The 18,176-nt window shown below is 37.4% G+C and overlaps 1 protein-coding gene and 1 long non-coding RNA gene across 2 annotated transcripts in view; both read left to right on the top strand.

Annotated features, from left to right (window-relative positions):
• Positions 1 to 385: 385 nt before the first annotated feature.
• On the top strand, positions 386 to 1,494 carry LOC131703160 (uncharacterized). The gene is made up of 2 exons (XR_009309699.1): positions 386 to 1,005; positions 1,136 to 1,494. It is a non-coding gene; the product is annotated as an uncharacterized LOC131703160 (long non-coding RNA).
• A 7-nt stretch (positions 1,495 to 1,501) lies between these two features.
• LOC117409524 (adhesion G protein-coupled receptor A3-like) overlaps positions 1,502 to 18,176 on the top strand; it is a 52,513-nt gene continuing 35,838 nt past the window's right edge. Inside the window, exons 1-2 of the mRNA XM_034015710.3 lie at positions 1,502 to 1,775; positions 12,379 to 12,450. Coding sequence (XP_033871601.1) covers positions 1,549 to 1,775; positions 12,379 to 12,450 — 299 coding nt within the window. The 5' untranslated portion in view covers positions 1,502 to 1,548. The remainder of the gene's footprint in view (positions 1,776 to 12,378; positions 12,451 to 18,176) is intronic.

Here is an 18,176-nt window from a genome sequence, read left to right as displayed (position 1 = left end):
GACCTAGCACTAAGTGCATGCAATGCGATGTAATGGTGTTTTTTGGTGTTTTTTTTTTTTTTTTACTGGAACTGCTTGAATACCAGCTAAGAAAATCTCAAAAGACTTATCTCAGTGATAAGCAATCAAACAAACAGTATTCTCTCTGATAACATTCCACTGATAGCCTACATATCCTCATTTACCTATGTTTGTTATTGTGTAGTTTTGTTTTCTCTGCTGTTCCTTTTCATTTGTGGCATTGTTATTCTTAGAAATTTAAAACCTTACACAGAGCTCTAATCCCCATACACCACAGGATGACATCAGTCTGCAATAGTTTGCTATTATCCAACTGCAACATAATTCTCTAGAACTTTGTTATTCATTTTACAGCTTAATTAAAAAGACAAGAAATTGATGAACGACATTAAAACGTGTATTCCAGAAAAGGTTTTGAACTGGTGGTACGCAACGTGCATTGCTCTCCTTTAAAAGGACAGACCTGGATGGTGAGATGACGTCAGGGGGTGGAATTTCAATATGGAGCCTGGGGCAGACGGGGAAAGCGGAGTTTTCAATGGAAATCTTGTGAAGTGTTGAGATAATGGGCCAGCCAAACAGGAATACCAAACACAGTTTTTAGGTTTCAGTTTTAATGCATAGTTATTAACTACAGTGTTTCTAAACTACGTTATATTTGCGAAACAGTTAATTAGCATTAGGATAACCATTTCGTTGGAAAAGCAAATCAGAACTAAGGAAATAACTTTTCTTGTCCACGGCTCGCTGTTTGTCAAATGTCTGGTATTTGTTGTAATGCTTTTTGTGAAAACCGAGCACAAAGAATATAACATAACTTAAATCCTGTGTTTTTTTAGTAATCAAAAAAAAAAAAAAAGAAAGAAAGAAACGCGGTGTTAAGAAAGTTTGACTCGGTTTGACTGGAGTTGGTGTGTTTATCTTGGTATGACTGCAGCTGTCCTTGAATAAGAGATTTCCACGATTTGGAATCCCCCGGAACAGGTAACAAAGATAAATCGCGCTTTACTGTCATGGGTTTTAGAAAGATGTATCGTTTGTTCTTAAAAGTTGCCGGGATATTAAGATTGTTTTTTTGTTAACGTTCGTTTTTCTTGTTTTTGAATATTTAAAGCGTTAAAGATAGTGGAATGGAAAAGACTAGTCCCTTTCTCCTGGCAAACAAAGAAGGATGTCGAGACGCCCTGCCTGCCTGCTCTACGCCGCACAGATAAAACATTCATGAACAATGCAAGGAAACCCCTAATGTTTGTAGGACAAGAATCTGCAAAATGAAAGAAACAGAAGAATTTATTATTTCAAAAGACTTTGTGAGTTATAACTGAAATTACACGTTGCGCTAGGTCGACAAGGACTTAATCATCGCACTGGAATCGTCGGTGCATTTTTATTCTTGCAGGTTGTCTGCAATGTGGACGCTTATTTTATTAATAATTAAGTAGTGTTTATTTGTTTACCCCCCCCCCCCCCCCACCCCACCCCACCCCAAAAAAAAAAAAGATAAATAAAATAAATAAATAAATAAAAATGAAGAGGACCGGGGCGGATTTGTTGCAGTTTCTAATATGTTTGCTTGTTGGAAGTGGCTGTCTGGGATTACCATCCGTTTGTAAACCTAACGTCGATGAACGAAAATCTTCCGGAAAAATATCCTCCTCTCCAGGAACATTTCTGGATAGAAAGGTGGTCTGCAGTAATATGGAACTTGACCAGGTCGTACATCCAAATACGTTACCGAACAGGACTTTGACTTTGTAAGTATACTTTTTATACTTCAACTCTTTAACTCTTCAGGCACACTGTTAATAGCTTGGCACGATACAGTGTGTCTCTGCTATACAGTCCAGTTTAACTTTGTCTCCTTTGGCGGAAGTGCCGTGTTTCACTGATGTGGTAGAAAGCATATGTGCTGCTTACCTGTGTGTGACCGAAAACTTAAACCTCATTTCTTTCTTCAAATACCATATTTTATAAGGCCTTCCAAATACTGAAGCAGCTGCTCATGTCAGCAGTGATAACCACAGTGTAATGGGACAAATGATAGGTTTTTGTTAAATATAATAATTATGCAAGATATTGTATGAGAGAGAGTGGTTGGTTGACCAACCATACAATTCCAGTGTTTATCCCTTGGTTCGATCCAAAATCGGGTATTTGCAACACGTATTGTGCGAAAATGGTAGTACTACAACCAGGTATGATAGAGTAGTTTGTTAAACCTATTCAACAACGTTCAAATATTATGCCATACTGGGTTTGCAAACGATGTTAAATTCCTGCTCTTTGTAAAATAATAGCAATGCAAGTAACTGTCCAATTGATTGTTTGTTTTTTTTAAAATTATAACTGCGTAGTTTGTACACACAACTAAATGAAGTTCCTAGGTTTGAAAACTTAGGCCTATACTGTTTTACTGCTTTGCTTATTTTGGTGCACAGCGTATGTTGACGGGTATATTCCTGCTATATAAAAGTTTGTTTGACTTGTTATTTTTACCTGTGGAATAACAATTGAAAATGTGACCAGTTATGCACACTGGGATTATGGGATATTGCAGTAGTCTAGTCCAATTGGCAGGATCTCCTGTGCAAATAGTACCAAATCACTTACTTTGCCTATTGTGAAAAAAACAGGGATGGGAATGCCTTTTAGTTTTTGTGTTTATAAGCCGTACTGTATGAGTCTGTCTAAACCACACTACTTTGAAGGTGTAACCTCCTTATAGACCAGTTTGATATTTTAAGACAAACTTTGATCGGATATGACTATATAGTGTTTGTACTGTTTTTTTAAATGGAGATATCTATCAATTAACTATTTAACATACATTCCATTTTTGTTCTTTTTAAATTCAGAATTTAACAGCCTAACACCTTGTGTCTTAAATTCCTCACCCTTTATATCCTGTAGGGTTAAATAAACACCTCAGGTAAAATGTGCCAATGATTTAAACCTTTTGGAATATGCCAGTGACTTGGAATAGTCCTGTGTGCACCAATAAGTTTTATTTATTTTACTGGTTTTCGTTCATTTGATTAGTATTAATTTGAAGCTAAAATAAATGTGGGGCAAAATGCAGAGTATAAAAATTTTTACACCCATAGACATCTTTCAGTATTGCCTTTTAAATTACAGTAGTATTCTATGACGCTCGTTCTGTGAATGGGGCAGTTGGTCATGATTACCTACATTCTCTTGCTAGTGATAACTGATTTGCTTAGTCACTGTGACCTACTTCATGATAGGACTCCTGATTTGGCTGAGCAATTGAAGGTTATATTTTGATGTTTAAATATGGGTTACAAGAAGCTATTATATGATGGAGTTCTGTAAGTTAGGCAAATTTGATTCATTTTTAAAAAATGTTTCTGTTGCTTGAATTACTAGCAATTACAAATAACAGACTGTGCTGTCATATGCTGATACTTTGTTTTGTTGACAAATGGAGTTGTACATTTTAAAAAGGACCTGAGCTACACCAATGCCAAAAGCAAAATGTTTGTGTACAAAACTGAAGCTGTTACAAGTTTCTGCCGTTAGGCTTGTGCTGTACAGTACTTGTTTTGAACATCAGTGCTGATTTGCAAGTTGTTACTGATTTCCTTTTATATTTTACCAATTTGAATATTAAGTATCATGTTTGTTTGTGTGCTACCACCACAATTTACATAGCTGTCACCACTGCCTAACTCATTTTAGACCACATGTTATGTATCCTGATGCTTGTGGGATTTATGTAGGAAAGCATTCTGTTCAGTCTGCTAAGCTACCTGGAATATAAATTAGTTTTTTTTCATTCCCTTTTCAGACTTCCTGTTTTGACTATTATGAACTCTATTGGCTATCTTATCAGCTCTGGGCAGGTTAATTTTGTATGCTTTTAATTTTTTCTAAACAGTCACAACAATGTATTAGTTTTTAAAAAGATATATGTAAACTAAAATATATTTATATGGCTGCAGAATTGTATAACCTGGCGACAGATATGTAGTGGCGGTGTCTTTTCATAAATGTGGCACACATTAGATACAGAGAACTGTGTACTTACTAACATTTACTTGTGCAGTGTGTTGCAATGTGTAGCCCCACAATTGCAGAACATTAGTTTGCAAGGTGAGGCTTGTTTTGAATGCTGCATAATTATAGTTTTGCTAGTACTGCACTTGCTTGGCATGAACTGTTTGTATGGTGGTTTTTGGGTAACCTTAGGTGCACACACCCACTGAATTTAGTCATGCAAAGAGCATTTGTTATATTGAAGAAAATCCCTGGGAGCCACACAATTGGAACTCGTATTGTTATGGGTTAAAGGTTTTTGTATGCACAGTGATTCATTTACTGTAATGTGAGCTTTTACTACTGTAAGCGTTCAAAACAATTTTTTTGCTGTTGAGTCCAAGACTGTAATAGATCTCTCAGAAATGTATCGCTAGAGCTGGGTTACATAGGGAGCTTGAAATGAGGGTTTAAGGAGACCAGTCTGTCAAGGCAAGTCTGTGGAAACCCAGCAATGGTGACAGTATTGTGCCTGCACACTCCCCATTCCCATGGTGTCAGGCAGTATTAGTCACTTGTGAAGGGTTGACGGCACTGGGGACTGACCACTGTACAAAGCATTAGGACTGTACGCTGCTTTGGTTAGGTTGCACCTGTACTGACCTAGAAAATCAATCCTTTCCCCATGCTGGTTCATTCCAAATAACCTTCCCAGTACCTTTTTAGGCAATAAAAGGCAATATAAATCTTTACTGTAGATTGTGATCAGCATTACATGGGGGGGGAGGGGGGATCTTTTGACAGCTTGAATATGGCTCTCGCAATCCTGCACTGCTGCATGTACTGTAAGTGGCAGTTCTGACCTATTTAGCTTGTGTGTAGTGGCAACCAATAATTTGCTGCTAAAACTAACTGGTTGATGTTTAACATGCTTTGCTTTCTGGACAATGTGTTATGTAACACAGAACATGTTTGTGGCAGACTGCAGCTTCCAAAAAAACAAAATGAGTGAGTTTACACAGCAATACATTGGGTAGCAGGTGACAATGTAATAAAATGCAGATTATTCATCTTTGACTGGTAACTTCTTTCTGTATTCACTCTACTTCATCAGTAGACGTTTTGATTTTTGTAATTTTTTCTAGTTTGTTTACATTTCCTAATCGTAGTTTCAGCTGCAGGCACACAAACATCGTTCTTATTGAAGATGCCGAAACATGCTTGCTCCTGCTACTACTTGTCTTCTGCACATGTGCTGTAGCACAGGTAATCAAAGCAAAAATGTAAATGCATGCTGTGTTTATTATACATGAAAATGCATACAGCGATGATGTCAAATGTGTAAACTGCTCTAACAAAAGTTATGTTAAATAAGTGCTCCGCTGCTTAAGCAATAGTGCCTGTTGATGGCTCCATGTGGTGGTTGAATGCGGCTGGAGTTATGCATCCTGAGCCACAGGCGAGGGTACTAACAAGTCAAGGTTAATTACCACATGGTAGAGCCTTCGAGAGGGCACTATTGCAATTGGGGTCATTCCATGACAGATCACCCCAGAAATATTGGATTTAACACCCTATCATCTCCGATTTTACACCAGCCTTTAGTCACTCTTTAACTCAAACTATTTGAGCAAGACATGTGAGATGTCTTTTTCATAGGAAATTGCATGAGGAATCCAAAAATGACGCATTATAAAAAAGTAGTTGCCCCATATAAATACTTTGACCTGCCCCAGAAAATTCTGAATAATAATGGGGAAAAAAGTCACACTGCCAAAATTTGCACTTTTTTCTCAGTCCTTTTGAAATGTTGGATTTAAATTCCACAAGTTGTCGCCTCTTGTGAAAGCTAGACTGAGATGTGCATATTCTCAAGGGGTATCCAGCATTGAACACTGCAGAGCATGTTCTCAAGGGGTATCCGGCATTGAACTCTGCAGAGCATGTTCTCAAGGGGTATCCAGCATTGAACACTGCAGAGCATGTTCTCAAGGGGTATCCAGCATTGAACACTGCAGAGCATGTTCTCAAGGGGTATCCAGCATTTCTCAACCTTCTCTAGCCAGAGATACTGCCCTGGTTTCTCCCCTGGGTGCATGGATATGATACATAAATCAGTCTCCAAGTTCTTGATCGATAGATACAAGAAACAGCTTTGGGTTCTTCTGAGCCATTGCAGAAGATTCTCTGTTTTTTTATGCATTAGAGAGGTGGGAGTCTTGAACCTGGGTGTGGGAATTATAGATTAATCTGTGTAGATTGTGTGTGTGTATAAAGTGATTGTAGCTAACAACATTTACAAAAATCATTCCTGTTTTGATCTTTTGTTGGGTACCTTGGTCTCAAATGCACAGTTCTTAATAAAAATAATAATAATAATAATTTAAAACCTAGATTTATCTAGAACTTGTAATGATTTGTCCGGTACCTTTCCGCTGAGAAGTTTTAGAAGTCCCTAGAATGTTCATAAATGGTCACATACATAATTGGAGAAAAAAACAAAAACACTTTTTACTTGTTAGAGTTGCTTGTAGTTTATCTGGATGGTGCCAGATATCCGAATGAAGCAATATTGCTTAACGGTCCGTGTTTTTGAAAGATGCTGTCTGAGCTCCAGTCGAGTTGACGGGCTGTGATTGGCTGATTCAGTTGCGGGTACAGGGCTGGTTGCTTTAGTCGGTGCAAAGTATTGATTGGCTGGTTTTGGTGGAAAATAATTTTGGATGACTTGTCTGTTTAGTATTTGCTGTCCAATCAGAACTGAGCTTTCATTATGGTAAGTAAACATGAAAAAGCCAGGATTGAGTAAGTTTCACGGTTGATGGTGTGACTTTCCAGCAGGCATCTACAGTCTGAGAGAAGCCCGCTAGAGCTGAAAGCTGATTGCACTGAACCATTTTCTAATGTTATCTCAAAGATGGTGTCTCCTTTAAATTATTTTTGTAGTAAATGTCTGACTGCAAGCCAACAGCCTTCCAAGTTACTTTAATTGGGAATGCATTGGGGATGGGAAATTTGAATAATTTCCTATTCAAATACACAGGATCCAAAATCTTCAGGTATTCAAACTCTAGTCCCTGCTCTTACACTCCTAAGAATAAAAGACCAATGTGTATGTGTGTACTACAAGCAGCCAGCATAACACTGTAAAGTTACAAAGAGTACAAACAAAGTTCAAGATGAGATTTCATCATCCAGTATTCTATTTCCTTAGGACAGGTTTTTCCACTTGTTTACTGAATTAAAATAGAGCTCAATGAATCTTGTACCAAGACACAGTTGAGCAGCAACGTCACAGTGTGTATCTTTTCCTGTTAAAGCTGCATAATGCTGCGCCGTACAAGAGTACCAAATAATCCTTTTTGCTGTATTCAGAATAAAAAATCACTTGTATAGCAACCTAAATATTCTACATCTGTTTAATTCTAACAAATAACAATATGCATAAAATAATCCAAATAGTGCAGATATTGTAACCTGGCCAAAACAATAGAAAACACATTTTAATGTTATAGCAGTTTAACATTACTGTACAGCCAGTTACAACTAGCCACTAAGCACTGACCTCAGATGAATCTGTCAAGTTTTAGTCACTGCGTTGTTCTGCTTAACATTTAGTATATTTAGTCTTATTCATCATAAAGTTAAATGATCTTTCTTCTTTCAATGTTACCCACGTTTGGCTTACTTTTAGCACTTGGTATATTATTTTATTACAGTTTGCACATTTAAAGTTTGCTGGTGCTTGCAGAAGTGGTTCACAAATGGCTAGCAGAAGCTGCTGTGTACAGTCAGTACAGAGGAACTCAATCAGGGATCTGTTAACATAAGCTAAAAACAAGGCAACATAATTGACAACAATTTCAAACAGAATATGTTTACTGTAGAATTTTGCAGTTAGAAGCATTGCATAATTAATTGGGGGTCCTTATGTTTTTAATATGCAAATAATGTCTGACTTAACACTTGTCAAGCGTCAGCTTTTTTTCATGTACTCGTATATGTAATATGCTATTCGAGTAGTTTATAGTTCGTATAGTCAACAACACTGACACGTCCCTAGAATGCATGCTTGGGCGTGATTTTGGTTGGATCATTGTGGACCTATTCTACCCGTATGCACATAATTTTTTGTTTGGCAAATACCAACAGTTGGTATTGTATTCCATGGTACAGACACACACAAGCAACCAGGAAACATTTAACTGTATTATTGTCATCTACCTTTCCACGCTAAAGCAGAACTTTACCCAATAAAGTTGAAACCTAATGATTACAAGAATGTGTTGCTGTCCTAAAGAGTGATGGGTCTAAATGCCGGAAAATAAATAACATGTTTAGGAGTGTGTACAAGAAAATAAAATTGTGTTAATCATCAGTCAAAACTGTTTGTAACCCTTTGCGGTCCTATGTCGGACCTGGTCCGACATTGCAATTTTCCCTTTCTGGTCCAATGTCGGACCTTGTCCGATATCAAAAAGACGTAAAAAAACAGGTCTCTAGTCATTTTTTTTTTTTTTTTCTCCGAAAAAAGCAGAGAACCATTCAATTGCCGAGTGAGACCAATAGGAGCCGAGAAGCTGGAAAAAAGGGGCGTATCTCATGAATACAGATAGCCCCGACACCACATAGATAACACGGACATAAACAAACAAGATAGCTGCTTCTGCATCCAGCGCTCAGAAAATATCCCAGACATTTGCAGAGCTTTTTTTAGATCTTATAGTAATAAAAATAATGACTTGGATTGCATTATTGAGGAGTTTGGTGATAAAAACAAGTGATCAGGAGATGATTTATCGGTATGCACTACTATGAAGAGGTATGTGAAAAATACAGCGAACAAGGGGTGGGGCGGGGCTGGAGATGCAGTACTGAGTGTCCTGTTGATATGCAGTGCCTTTTAAACCTGTGAGTATTTTTAAACGGCGCATCTAAAATAAACTGCGTGTGAAAATAAATTGGACCTGACGCGCCTGAGACGCGCTGAATAAATGGACCGCTAAGGGTTTATTGCACTGTCTTATATGAAAATACATTTATTAGGTATGGCACATTTTATTAATGTATTTTGGGTGGTCGTCTAAGGAACACCAACACTGCTTGTTTATGGTGGTGGTGGGGGATTTCAAAGCCATCATTTTAAAGTAATCCCCAGGAAGCTTGTAATCCTGTATTGATTGTTTTAAAATAAGTGAGATCATAAAATATTCATCTTGCTTGCTGAGAACAGTTTGGGCAGTTAACACCTCCAGCATCCTGCCACGTTGCTGTATATGAAGTGTTAACAACTTTGCAGTCAAGATTTTGGCCTTTGTTGACTTCGCTGGAGTTCATACAGTAGGTGTTCTGCTACAGCAAGTTTGCCTTTTATCTGATTACTTTGATATGAGTGTGGAAGTGCCAATTCAAGGAAATAAAACTAAATGGTGAATGTTTTGCAGTTGTCTCATGTACCCTTGGGCATTTCATTTTAAATAGCTCTGCATTTGAATTGAAGATTATTAAGAGGGGAGGGTGACCTGTTCTAATGTCTGTGATGCTACAGACAGGCACAGCACATGTAGCTAATCTATTGAGGGGATATTGAATTGAAAAAAGCTTTAAGTGAGAACAGAAGTATTTTGCTTTAGAACAGGAATGACGGGTATCATACTTGTCCTTTCTACACATTTTGCTAAATCTGCAGGGTAAACAGAGTGAATAGTCCCGAACAAGGCCCCGAGCTGTTGAAGTACTTGTTTCCAGACATATCTGTAGACCTTATTGGTTTAGCACATGCAAACACAAATGTTGAACGACGTTGCATGTTTTAGGTATTTACCTGAACTGTTGAACTATATTTTGGGGACCACGTTTCTGATTTTGCATGGTCATTTGTTATGGTCAATATTATTCTGCTTGGTGTGGTGATATACCTTTTCATGATAGTGGCACATCGGGTTGGATTTCCATTCAGGTTGCATATAGACTAATTTGTGGGTCAGTTAGGTAATCCCTTTTAGTTGAAGGGTTCTGACTTCACTAAAATTAGAGCCAGAAAAGAAATGCAGTAATTAAAATGGCCAGTCAGACAATTCACTGACATGTTGCATTCTGCTTGCCTCTTGCTAAGTTTGCACAAACTCAAGATATTCATTTCATATATTGCTATGAAATGTAATTTAGCTGTAGGAGTCCCTTGTTGAGTATAGTAAAATTACTGAGCTGCTTTTTCATTGTTCCCCATTTTATAGCTTATGTAACCCAAGTATGTTTTAAGTGTGCTGTTTGCTTCACTTTCCTGACCTTTTCTTTACTGTTCTGAAATAACATTTCAGAAGATCTGGCAAGTAGGGCGACATAATAGAATTTATTTGAGATGAACCATAAAAGCATGCAGCATTTGGAGAGTTTAGTAGATGGTGACGGACAAGCTTTGAAGAGCTCAGGCTCGGGTTTGGGTTCTGAAGTTTCTTTTAAGGAGTCAGTTTGATGGTGTTTTTGAATTCCAGGTAAGTTTTTGATGGTGTGTAGCCTCAAGCTCTGTCTTATCAGATTAAACATTTGATTTGAAAATTAATGGTTCCAGTCATGTTGGTGTACAGTGTTTAAAAGTGACTGAAATGGGAGCATGGCATTGCTTCCTCTCGCAGCTGACTTGGGAAAGATTTTCGTTCTGACACATGACTGGTAACATAGTGGAAGGCTTCCTGTTTCCACTTTACATAAAGCTGCATTGTCAGAATCTTGGAGAAAGGCCCCCTTACTGCATTCAATCCTACAGTTCCACTAGCAGGAACCAGTGGCAGTTTGTCAAATAATACACTTCCCATAATATTTCTACTTGATTGTCTGTCTCTTTCAAAATTTTTAAAAATAAATGAATGCTTCTTACACAAACACGTAATCAGGTTTTTTTGGGAAATGTGTTTGTTTGGTTTTGATAAGGGTAATGATTGAGGATTACTCTACTTACACTGTTTACTTTGTGTAAGTGCGTGCCTATGTTAGGGAGACAAATGGTTCGACCCTGAAGGTGTCAGAGGATCGTGTTCCTTCATTTTGCAATACCTTGTAAAAAAAAAAAAAAAAAACTTAAATTATACTTTTGTTCCAAAGATTAAGCAAAAGCATATGTTTTAATTATTTTGAAGTCTGTTGCCATTCAGTAGACTTGTGGTGTGGTGGACAGAAGTTGACAGCTCTTTCAAGCAAACTTTGACATTAAATAGTTCGAAATTACTGCTCTATGTACAGCATCAGCAGACTACAGCACTAGAAAAATATGACCTGGTTACAGAAAACATGAATTGTTGGGGGTACAGTAACCAAAAACTAGTTAAACATTACAATTTGCAGTCGTTCAAAGAAAAACTGACCTACAGTATTTGGGCTCTATTGAAACAAGCTGGGTATTTACAATCTGAGAATTTACTACATTTTACTTCCACTCAAGTCAGACTGTAGGCCTGTAATGTGGGGTGGGGGTGGGGGTGGGGGTGGGAACCTACCATAAGTAAAATAAATGAAACTTAATCCCTGCCAGTTTTTAAAACTGGTAACAGGAATACAGGAAACGTCAGATAAAGAAACTAAGATTAGTGACTTTAGAAGGCTTTGTTCATGAAAGTATGAAAACAGTGCAAGATATCCAGTAAGCTAGGCCATCGTACAAGTACCTCAGTCAATGGTGGTAGTGTATGATCTCATGGCCTAAATAGGGGTGACACTGGAATTTAGTTCTCTTTGTCAAGTACTTTATCATGTTTAGGCTAGTTTCACAGAGGCATTTGCACTGAAGTGTTTTAAACCCTGTTACCAACTTGTGTTGAATGTTTGACCACTATTTGTGTCAAAAGGAAAAAAATTATAGCATCTCTCTATGTACGTGTTGAATAAAATGTGTTGAATCTTTGCATGGATAGATAAATTAACAGCAGGTTTTAACATGCATTTTGAATACACTATACAGTATTGTATATTTAAAAAGGAGCAATCTCCATAGGTACTTTGCAGTTGAATCACTTTCAGAAATGTTATCCCAAAACATAAAGGAGGAAGGACGGGGGACTGCCACAGGGGGGGGGGGGAAGGAAAAAAAAAATTGGTATTCTGCAAACAAACTTGAATTTATTGCTATACTGCTTCAAAAGAGTGTCACCTCTGAAAACTGGACTACAGCAACTGAGTAACATTATATTATATAATATGCCACTCAACAAAAACACCCATTCTATTTAACAAAGTAGAGAACTGCAGAGAAAATACTAGTTGTGGGTTACAGTTCAGCTGCCTTTTAATTACAAGTATCATGTTCTGCACTTCAGTAGTTTTGAAACCAAGGTAAAATTGTTTTACAGATGTGTGTTTGTTTTACAGGATTCTGAGCAACAATAAAATACAAGAACTGAAGAACAGCTCCTTTATTGGCCTCTCTGTCCTTGAAAGATTGTAAGTACTTTTGAATGCTATTTATAGTTATACATTCCAGAAGAGCTGTACTTTACTGTCATGTGGAAACACTTGATTGCCCTGTATTGCCATTATTGTAATTGCATTGCAAGAGTGCAGGTTAAGGGGGTTAGGCTCCTGGGTTATGTATTAATCTTTGAAAGGTTATCAGGTTTGTGAATGCAGTACAGTGTGTTTTGCATTAGAAGTGTTATTTTCTTTGTATTTTGCGTTTTTGTTTTAGTTTATTTACTCCATTAAATTCATGTGTAATACTGTTGAGAAATCATAATTACTATAAGTGTTTTTTTATGGCAATTTATGAATCTCCATTGGTCATGGATTGGTATTTTCTGATTTAATTTATTTCATGAGATACAACTGACTTTGAGTAAAATGGGTTTGCCTTGATCAAACTTTGTGATTTTGTTTCCAGTTAACATACCTTGTTGGTCAGGGTTTTCAATGTGTTTTTTGGCCTGGAAATGAGGTAACCCGAGTAGTATGGAGGGGTGGGAGATTGAATGAAGTTGTTCATGCTTGAAAAGTGAAATGTTTCTATTCAAAGTTTGACATGTTGGACATATTTCCTTTAAGTGTTCGAGGATGGAGTGAGGGTGTTTTGGCTGCCCTGCAAGAGGACTTTTTTTCCCCCAAAATAACCTAGCCAGTGGTCAAATAGTATTTTTTAGAAATGTAGCTAAACAGATCATTGAATTTTTTGTGCATTTTTATGATTTATTTTTTATTGACCCACTGGGGATGCATATCCCTGACAATGCAGTGACGTGACACTACACACATCTGTCAGTATATCCCACGTAGTATCTTTTCTTATTTAAGATTGAATTTAGAGAACTGCTTTGGCACAAGTTCTTAACAGCATGGTAATCTCGTGGGTATATGAAGTCCTCTAAACCTACATATGTCTCTTGTATTTTTACATGTATGTAGAGATCTGCATATGCACTAATGATGAAACTTACCTAAGCATCATAATTTGAGACTATATAAGGATGTGGTGTATATGTGTGTGTGTGTCGGTCTGTCAGACAGAGACTTTAAAGCCGTTAAACACTGCCTTGTTGGGAGATTATTTTTGTAGATATGCCATGTGTTTCCTATGTAACAATCTACCAATATGATGCTGTGTTCTGATTAGAATTGATGATACCAGAGCCAGATTTAAACTCCTATCCATGATTGGAGAGTAGCACTATCTCCACTAAGTATTTTGTCTACATATATTTTTCTGTATCTACTTGTACAAAATTTCTTTGTGTGCATTTTTGTGTTTAATATATCTTTTTGATCATTGTATCCTAAGTTACAATGGTACCATAATTAAACTGTACAGTAAATAAAAGGCAACTTGTTTGTAATTTAACCATTTCTTTGTTAGGGGTATGACAAGATCTGAGCACGGCTTCTGAAAATGCTTCATGGTTAAAACATTTCTGTGATCTTCTTTTGATCTTCTAATTTAATTCTACAAATCTACTAACTAAAACTGGCTTGGTGGCTTTGAAGAGAAGGGGAGTGCGGGGCAGATATATTTGATTAATGAAACCACAGCGAGTCAGAACAGTTCAACAAAATTCTATTACACAACAATCATTCCAATAGTTAATTAGAGTTACACATTTCAAACGGAACACTTGGAAAAGGGCTTGTGATTTCAGTTTGACATTTCATGATGTTTGCCAAGTATGGTAACACAATTATACATATGGCTTCTGAATTTTGGTTTTAATTAATAAAAAACGATAAAACACTCAATTCATGTTAACTAGACCCCATGAAATAGATAATATTTCTTTCTTTTTCCAGAATTACAAATTGTGACGAAGCTTTTTTTTTTTATTTACGGTATATCTTTGAACACAGTTCTGGGTTCCTAACACGTCTTTGGTGGATAAAGCTTACTCGACAACAAAGAATGGGCTGTTTATTTATGTGGCGTGCCTTTTCACGTGTGAACACAGCTTCTTTTAACAAACAATACAAAAGTAAAATAAACCCTAGCTCATATTTTGGACATCACAGATTTAATATTTGTTTTAACGTACACCACATTCAGGTTCCTTACCTTCCCACAGACAGCCATTGTCTTTGAAACGAGTCATTTATACCTGCATGGTATAATTATTGGATAGCTATGGCATTCTGGGAGATGTAGTTTATTAATTCTTCATTTGACTACTTTTTTGTTTTCAGTATCGAAAGCAATTTCATCATCACTTTGTAAAACTCCAATTACATGGACGTTGGATTTAAACTTGGCTTTTACATTTTGTTCCTGGCTTTAACCACTGTTCAAACAAGCTTCCAGCCCACTTCCGTACTTCTCAAAAACCAATCGCTTGCAGTGATATTTAGGTCACCATTTATTTTAGGTTTGGCAAAACTATCTAACTGTCCTCTCCTGTTCCCGGTTCACATTCCTTGGTTTTTTGCATTTTTGTTTTTCTAACGCCACTTTGATGTTCTACATCTAAAACATACTGCTTGCTGCTATCTTCACTTACTGTGCCTGTGTAAAGTGGGATTTTAAACTCAGACTCCGAGGAACTCATGAAAACATTGCTGCAATGTGAGAGACAAAAGTTAACTGTTTGAACTAAACGTAGGCCTAACAAAGGAGTGAAAAACAAATCCAATGACCAAATTAACGAGCAATTTAATCTCTTTATGGAACAAGTATTACTTGGGGAAGAAATGCTTTAACACTAGAACCACCATGCAGGTCAATTTGACCCATTTTGGATTTAAAATGTTAATTACTCTTCCATTGTAAGTCGTATGTGTCCGTTTTTGACTTCCTAAATGTAAGCATTAACTATCATCATGATGGCGTTTGATAGCCAGAATCGCTAAAATTGGTTATAAACAGTTCTACTTAGAACCATCGTGTGGGTCAATTTGACCCATGCATTGCAGAGGTTGCGTTAATGCCAAATAAATCCATTGAACGGAAAAATTTTGTGGGACGCACAGAATGGGGGAAAGGGACGCAGACATGCGTATTCGTGGTAATCTATTGCACTGCAGCAATGACCGTAAAATACTTGCTTGTTTTAAAAAAAAAAAAAAAAACTGTTCTGCAATATAACAGCATTGATTTAAGGTGCACTCCAGTCCTGTAGGTGGCAGCAATAAGCCTCATATTTGGCTTTGCCAGCAATATTAAGAATATTTACTTTTAGGCCCTGTCCACACTACATAACTGATCTCGAATGGTACTCGAACATTTTAATTAATCCAGCTCAAACTCATGCCGATCGTGAGGTTTTGTGTGACATGGAGGCTGTGTTTGTTTGCTTTTGGAAGAAAGTACTGTATGTAATAGATTTTGAGAGCTCATCAAGGACAGCTATGCTCTTTTCTGCAAAACCAGTGGAGACCCTGTTTTGCTTTTTCTGCACTGCTAAATACTGTGGCGACGATCTGCAGAACCATGACGGGAGATCGAAACTTTTGGGCGATCTTCCGACCAGAAGGCTGGTGGGAACGACTTGAGGGATTTCCATATGACTGGATTAAATGTACGCATGTCTAAGGAGTCGTATATGCGTCTTTGTCATTTACCGAGACATTTCCTGGAGTGCCAAAACACGCAGCTGAGACGTTCGGTGTCGGTGGAAGAATGAGTTGTGGTTGCACTGTGGCATTTGTGGATGCAAATTGCTCCATGTTTTATTTAAGTTGCAAAACCAAAAAGCCATTTTTTTTCTTGCAACAAAATATTATACAACTGTACTTTTGATTAAATAAAGTATTATATGTATGCGCTATTTACCATTGTTATGAATTTACTATTCATCAATATTACAAATCAGCTTGGCTCATCAGGCACCTAAAGATTAAATCATTTAAAACTCTTACTCCATGAATGTAAAATTATTTTATTGAGTTTGTAGGAAGGAGTCCAGCTCCTTGGCATGCCTTCATTGTACGTACATTAGATTTTAAAGTGGTTCTTAATTGGGTTACTTTAATACTGCCCTACCCCCAAATAAAATATAATAAACTAAGAAGTGAAAGACAGTTGTGTTCAATATCTCTGTCAAACACACTGACCTAATGAAAATGGTGAGTGGCCGTAGTCTTCAGGCATAATTGTACTTCTGGAATTTGTAAGAGGTTTTTAATATATAGCTGACAGAACGGTCTCCTGTGTTGTGTGATTCAGCGCCACTGTTGTGTAAAATTGATGCCTAATTGCTTCTAATCATGTTTCTATGACATGCCCTCAATCCAACAACCTGTCCCTTAGTGCTGGTATATCAGAAGTGCAAGTATGGTATGACAAGCATTTTACAAAAGGGCCTGGAGTTTCTTTTTAAACTGGAGATGTTGTTTATTTCAGCTTGTATAGGCTAGAAAATGTTAGTCTGTCTTTTGGCAGTGTCTTGGGTATTGTTAATGTTGCATGTCGCTACAAAGAGAATAATTGCTTTGGGTTAGGTATTCCGATGAGCTGGCATTGTGGCTAAAGGCAGCTGCTGTATCCAGAGATGCCACCAATCGGCTTTTTAATTCTTGAGATAAGGGGCTGCATGTGAATGTGAAACCCATATTTTTTTTAAATGTGCTGAAAGATCTCCAGTGGTAGATTTTCAGAAATTACACAACTCTTATCTTTAATGTAAAAATTGAAGAGTATGTATCTTTTAATGTTCTGTGTAATGGCTTTTATCTCTCCATTTCCCTTACACTTTATGGCGCTGTACACATTTTCCATGTGCAATTTAATTAACTATATGCAATAAATACCAGGGCTTGAATTTCATTTTTGTTGCTTGGGGGGGGGGACTTCTAAGCTTATCAACGGTATCGCCCCTTTCAGTCTAGCTGCTACAATAGACTAAAAACGAAACCTAAGCTGTGAACTCTGTCACATGATGAGAGGCCTAATTTAAGGCGATCGTAGTTCTGGCTAGGAGTACCGCATTGTGGCAAAGTGGTTAATAGTGTGCAGGTGATTTAAAGAACAGACAGACAATTGTAATCCAGGTGAAAAGGTTTGTTTTTGTCCAGTGCCTGACGGTGAAACAAACAGTAATGAAGGTAAGTAATACAGCGGTGTGTATTACTTCATTTATAATCCCCGGTTTTGCCCCCGCAAATGATAGTCCTGTTTTTATTATACACCCATACAAAACAGATACACAAGTCTGTTAGTGTGTGAATTAGTACTAGTAGTGTAAATAGTTTTATAGTGATATGAGTGCAGTGCTTTTCTGGGTTTGTGCTGGCCTCTGGCGACAGCTCTGGAACGTGTTAGCTGTCTAGTAAATACAAACAAACAAATAGACAGAACAAGACAAACACTCACAATTTTCTCCAAAACACAGGTCCTTCCAGGTCACTGTAGGAACTGATTATGATTCTTTGTCCCCCTTATATGCTGTCACTCATGACACCTTGGTAAACAAATGCAGCTGCCTTTACAATCGGCGGCTGCTACATTGTTTCCCTTCCGGGTCAATACGTTCTTGCAACGGAGTCTCGCCTTCTTCCAGACTGACAGACTTCCTGACCCATGAAAGAACTGTTAGGACAGCCCATCAAAAGAACTCTGTCCTCTCTGCTTAGCACCCTCACAGGTTGGGAGGGAGATTTACCACCAAGATTCATTATATTTCTGTCACATGGATACACACCCTGAAAACGTCTTTGGAAAACCCAGAGTCTGTACTTTTAAACAAGCCATGAAGCAGGGA

The sequence above is a fragment of the Acipenser ruthenus genome, chromosome 2 (assembly GCF_902713425.1).
Source record: "Acipenser ruthenus chromosome 2, fAciRut3.2 maternal haplotype, whole genome shotgun sequence".
In the NCBI taxonomy this organism is placed as follows: domain Eukaryota; kingdom Metazoa; phylum Chordata; class Actinopteri; order Acipenseriformes; family Acipenseridae; genus Acipenser; species Acipenser ruthenus.
The sequence above is the reverse complement of the archived record's forward strand: the minus strand, read 5'-3'. Positions and strand labels throughout refer to the sequence as shown.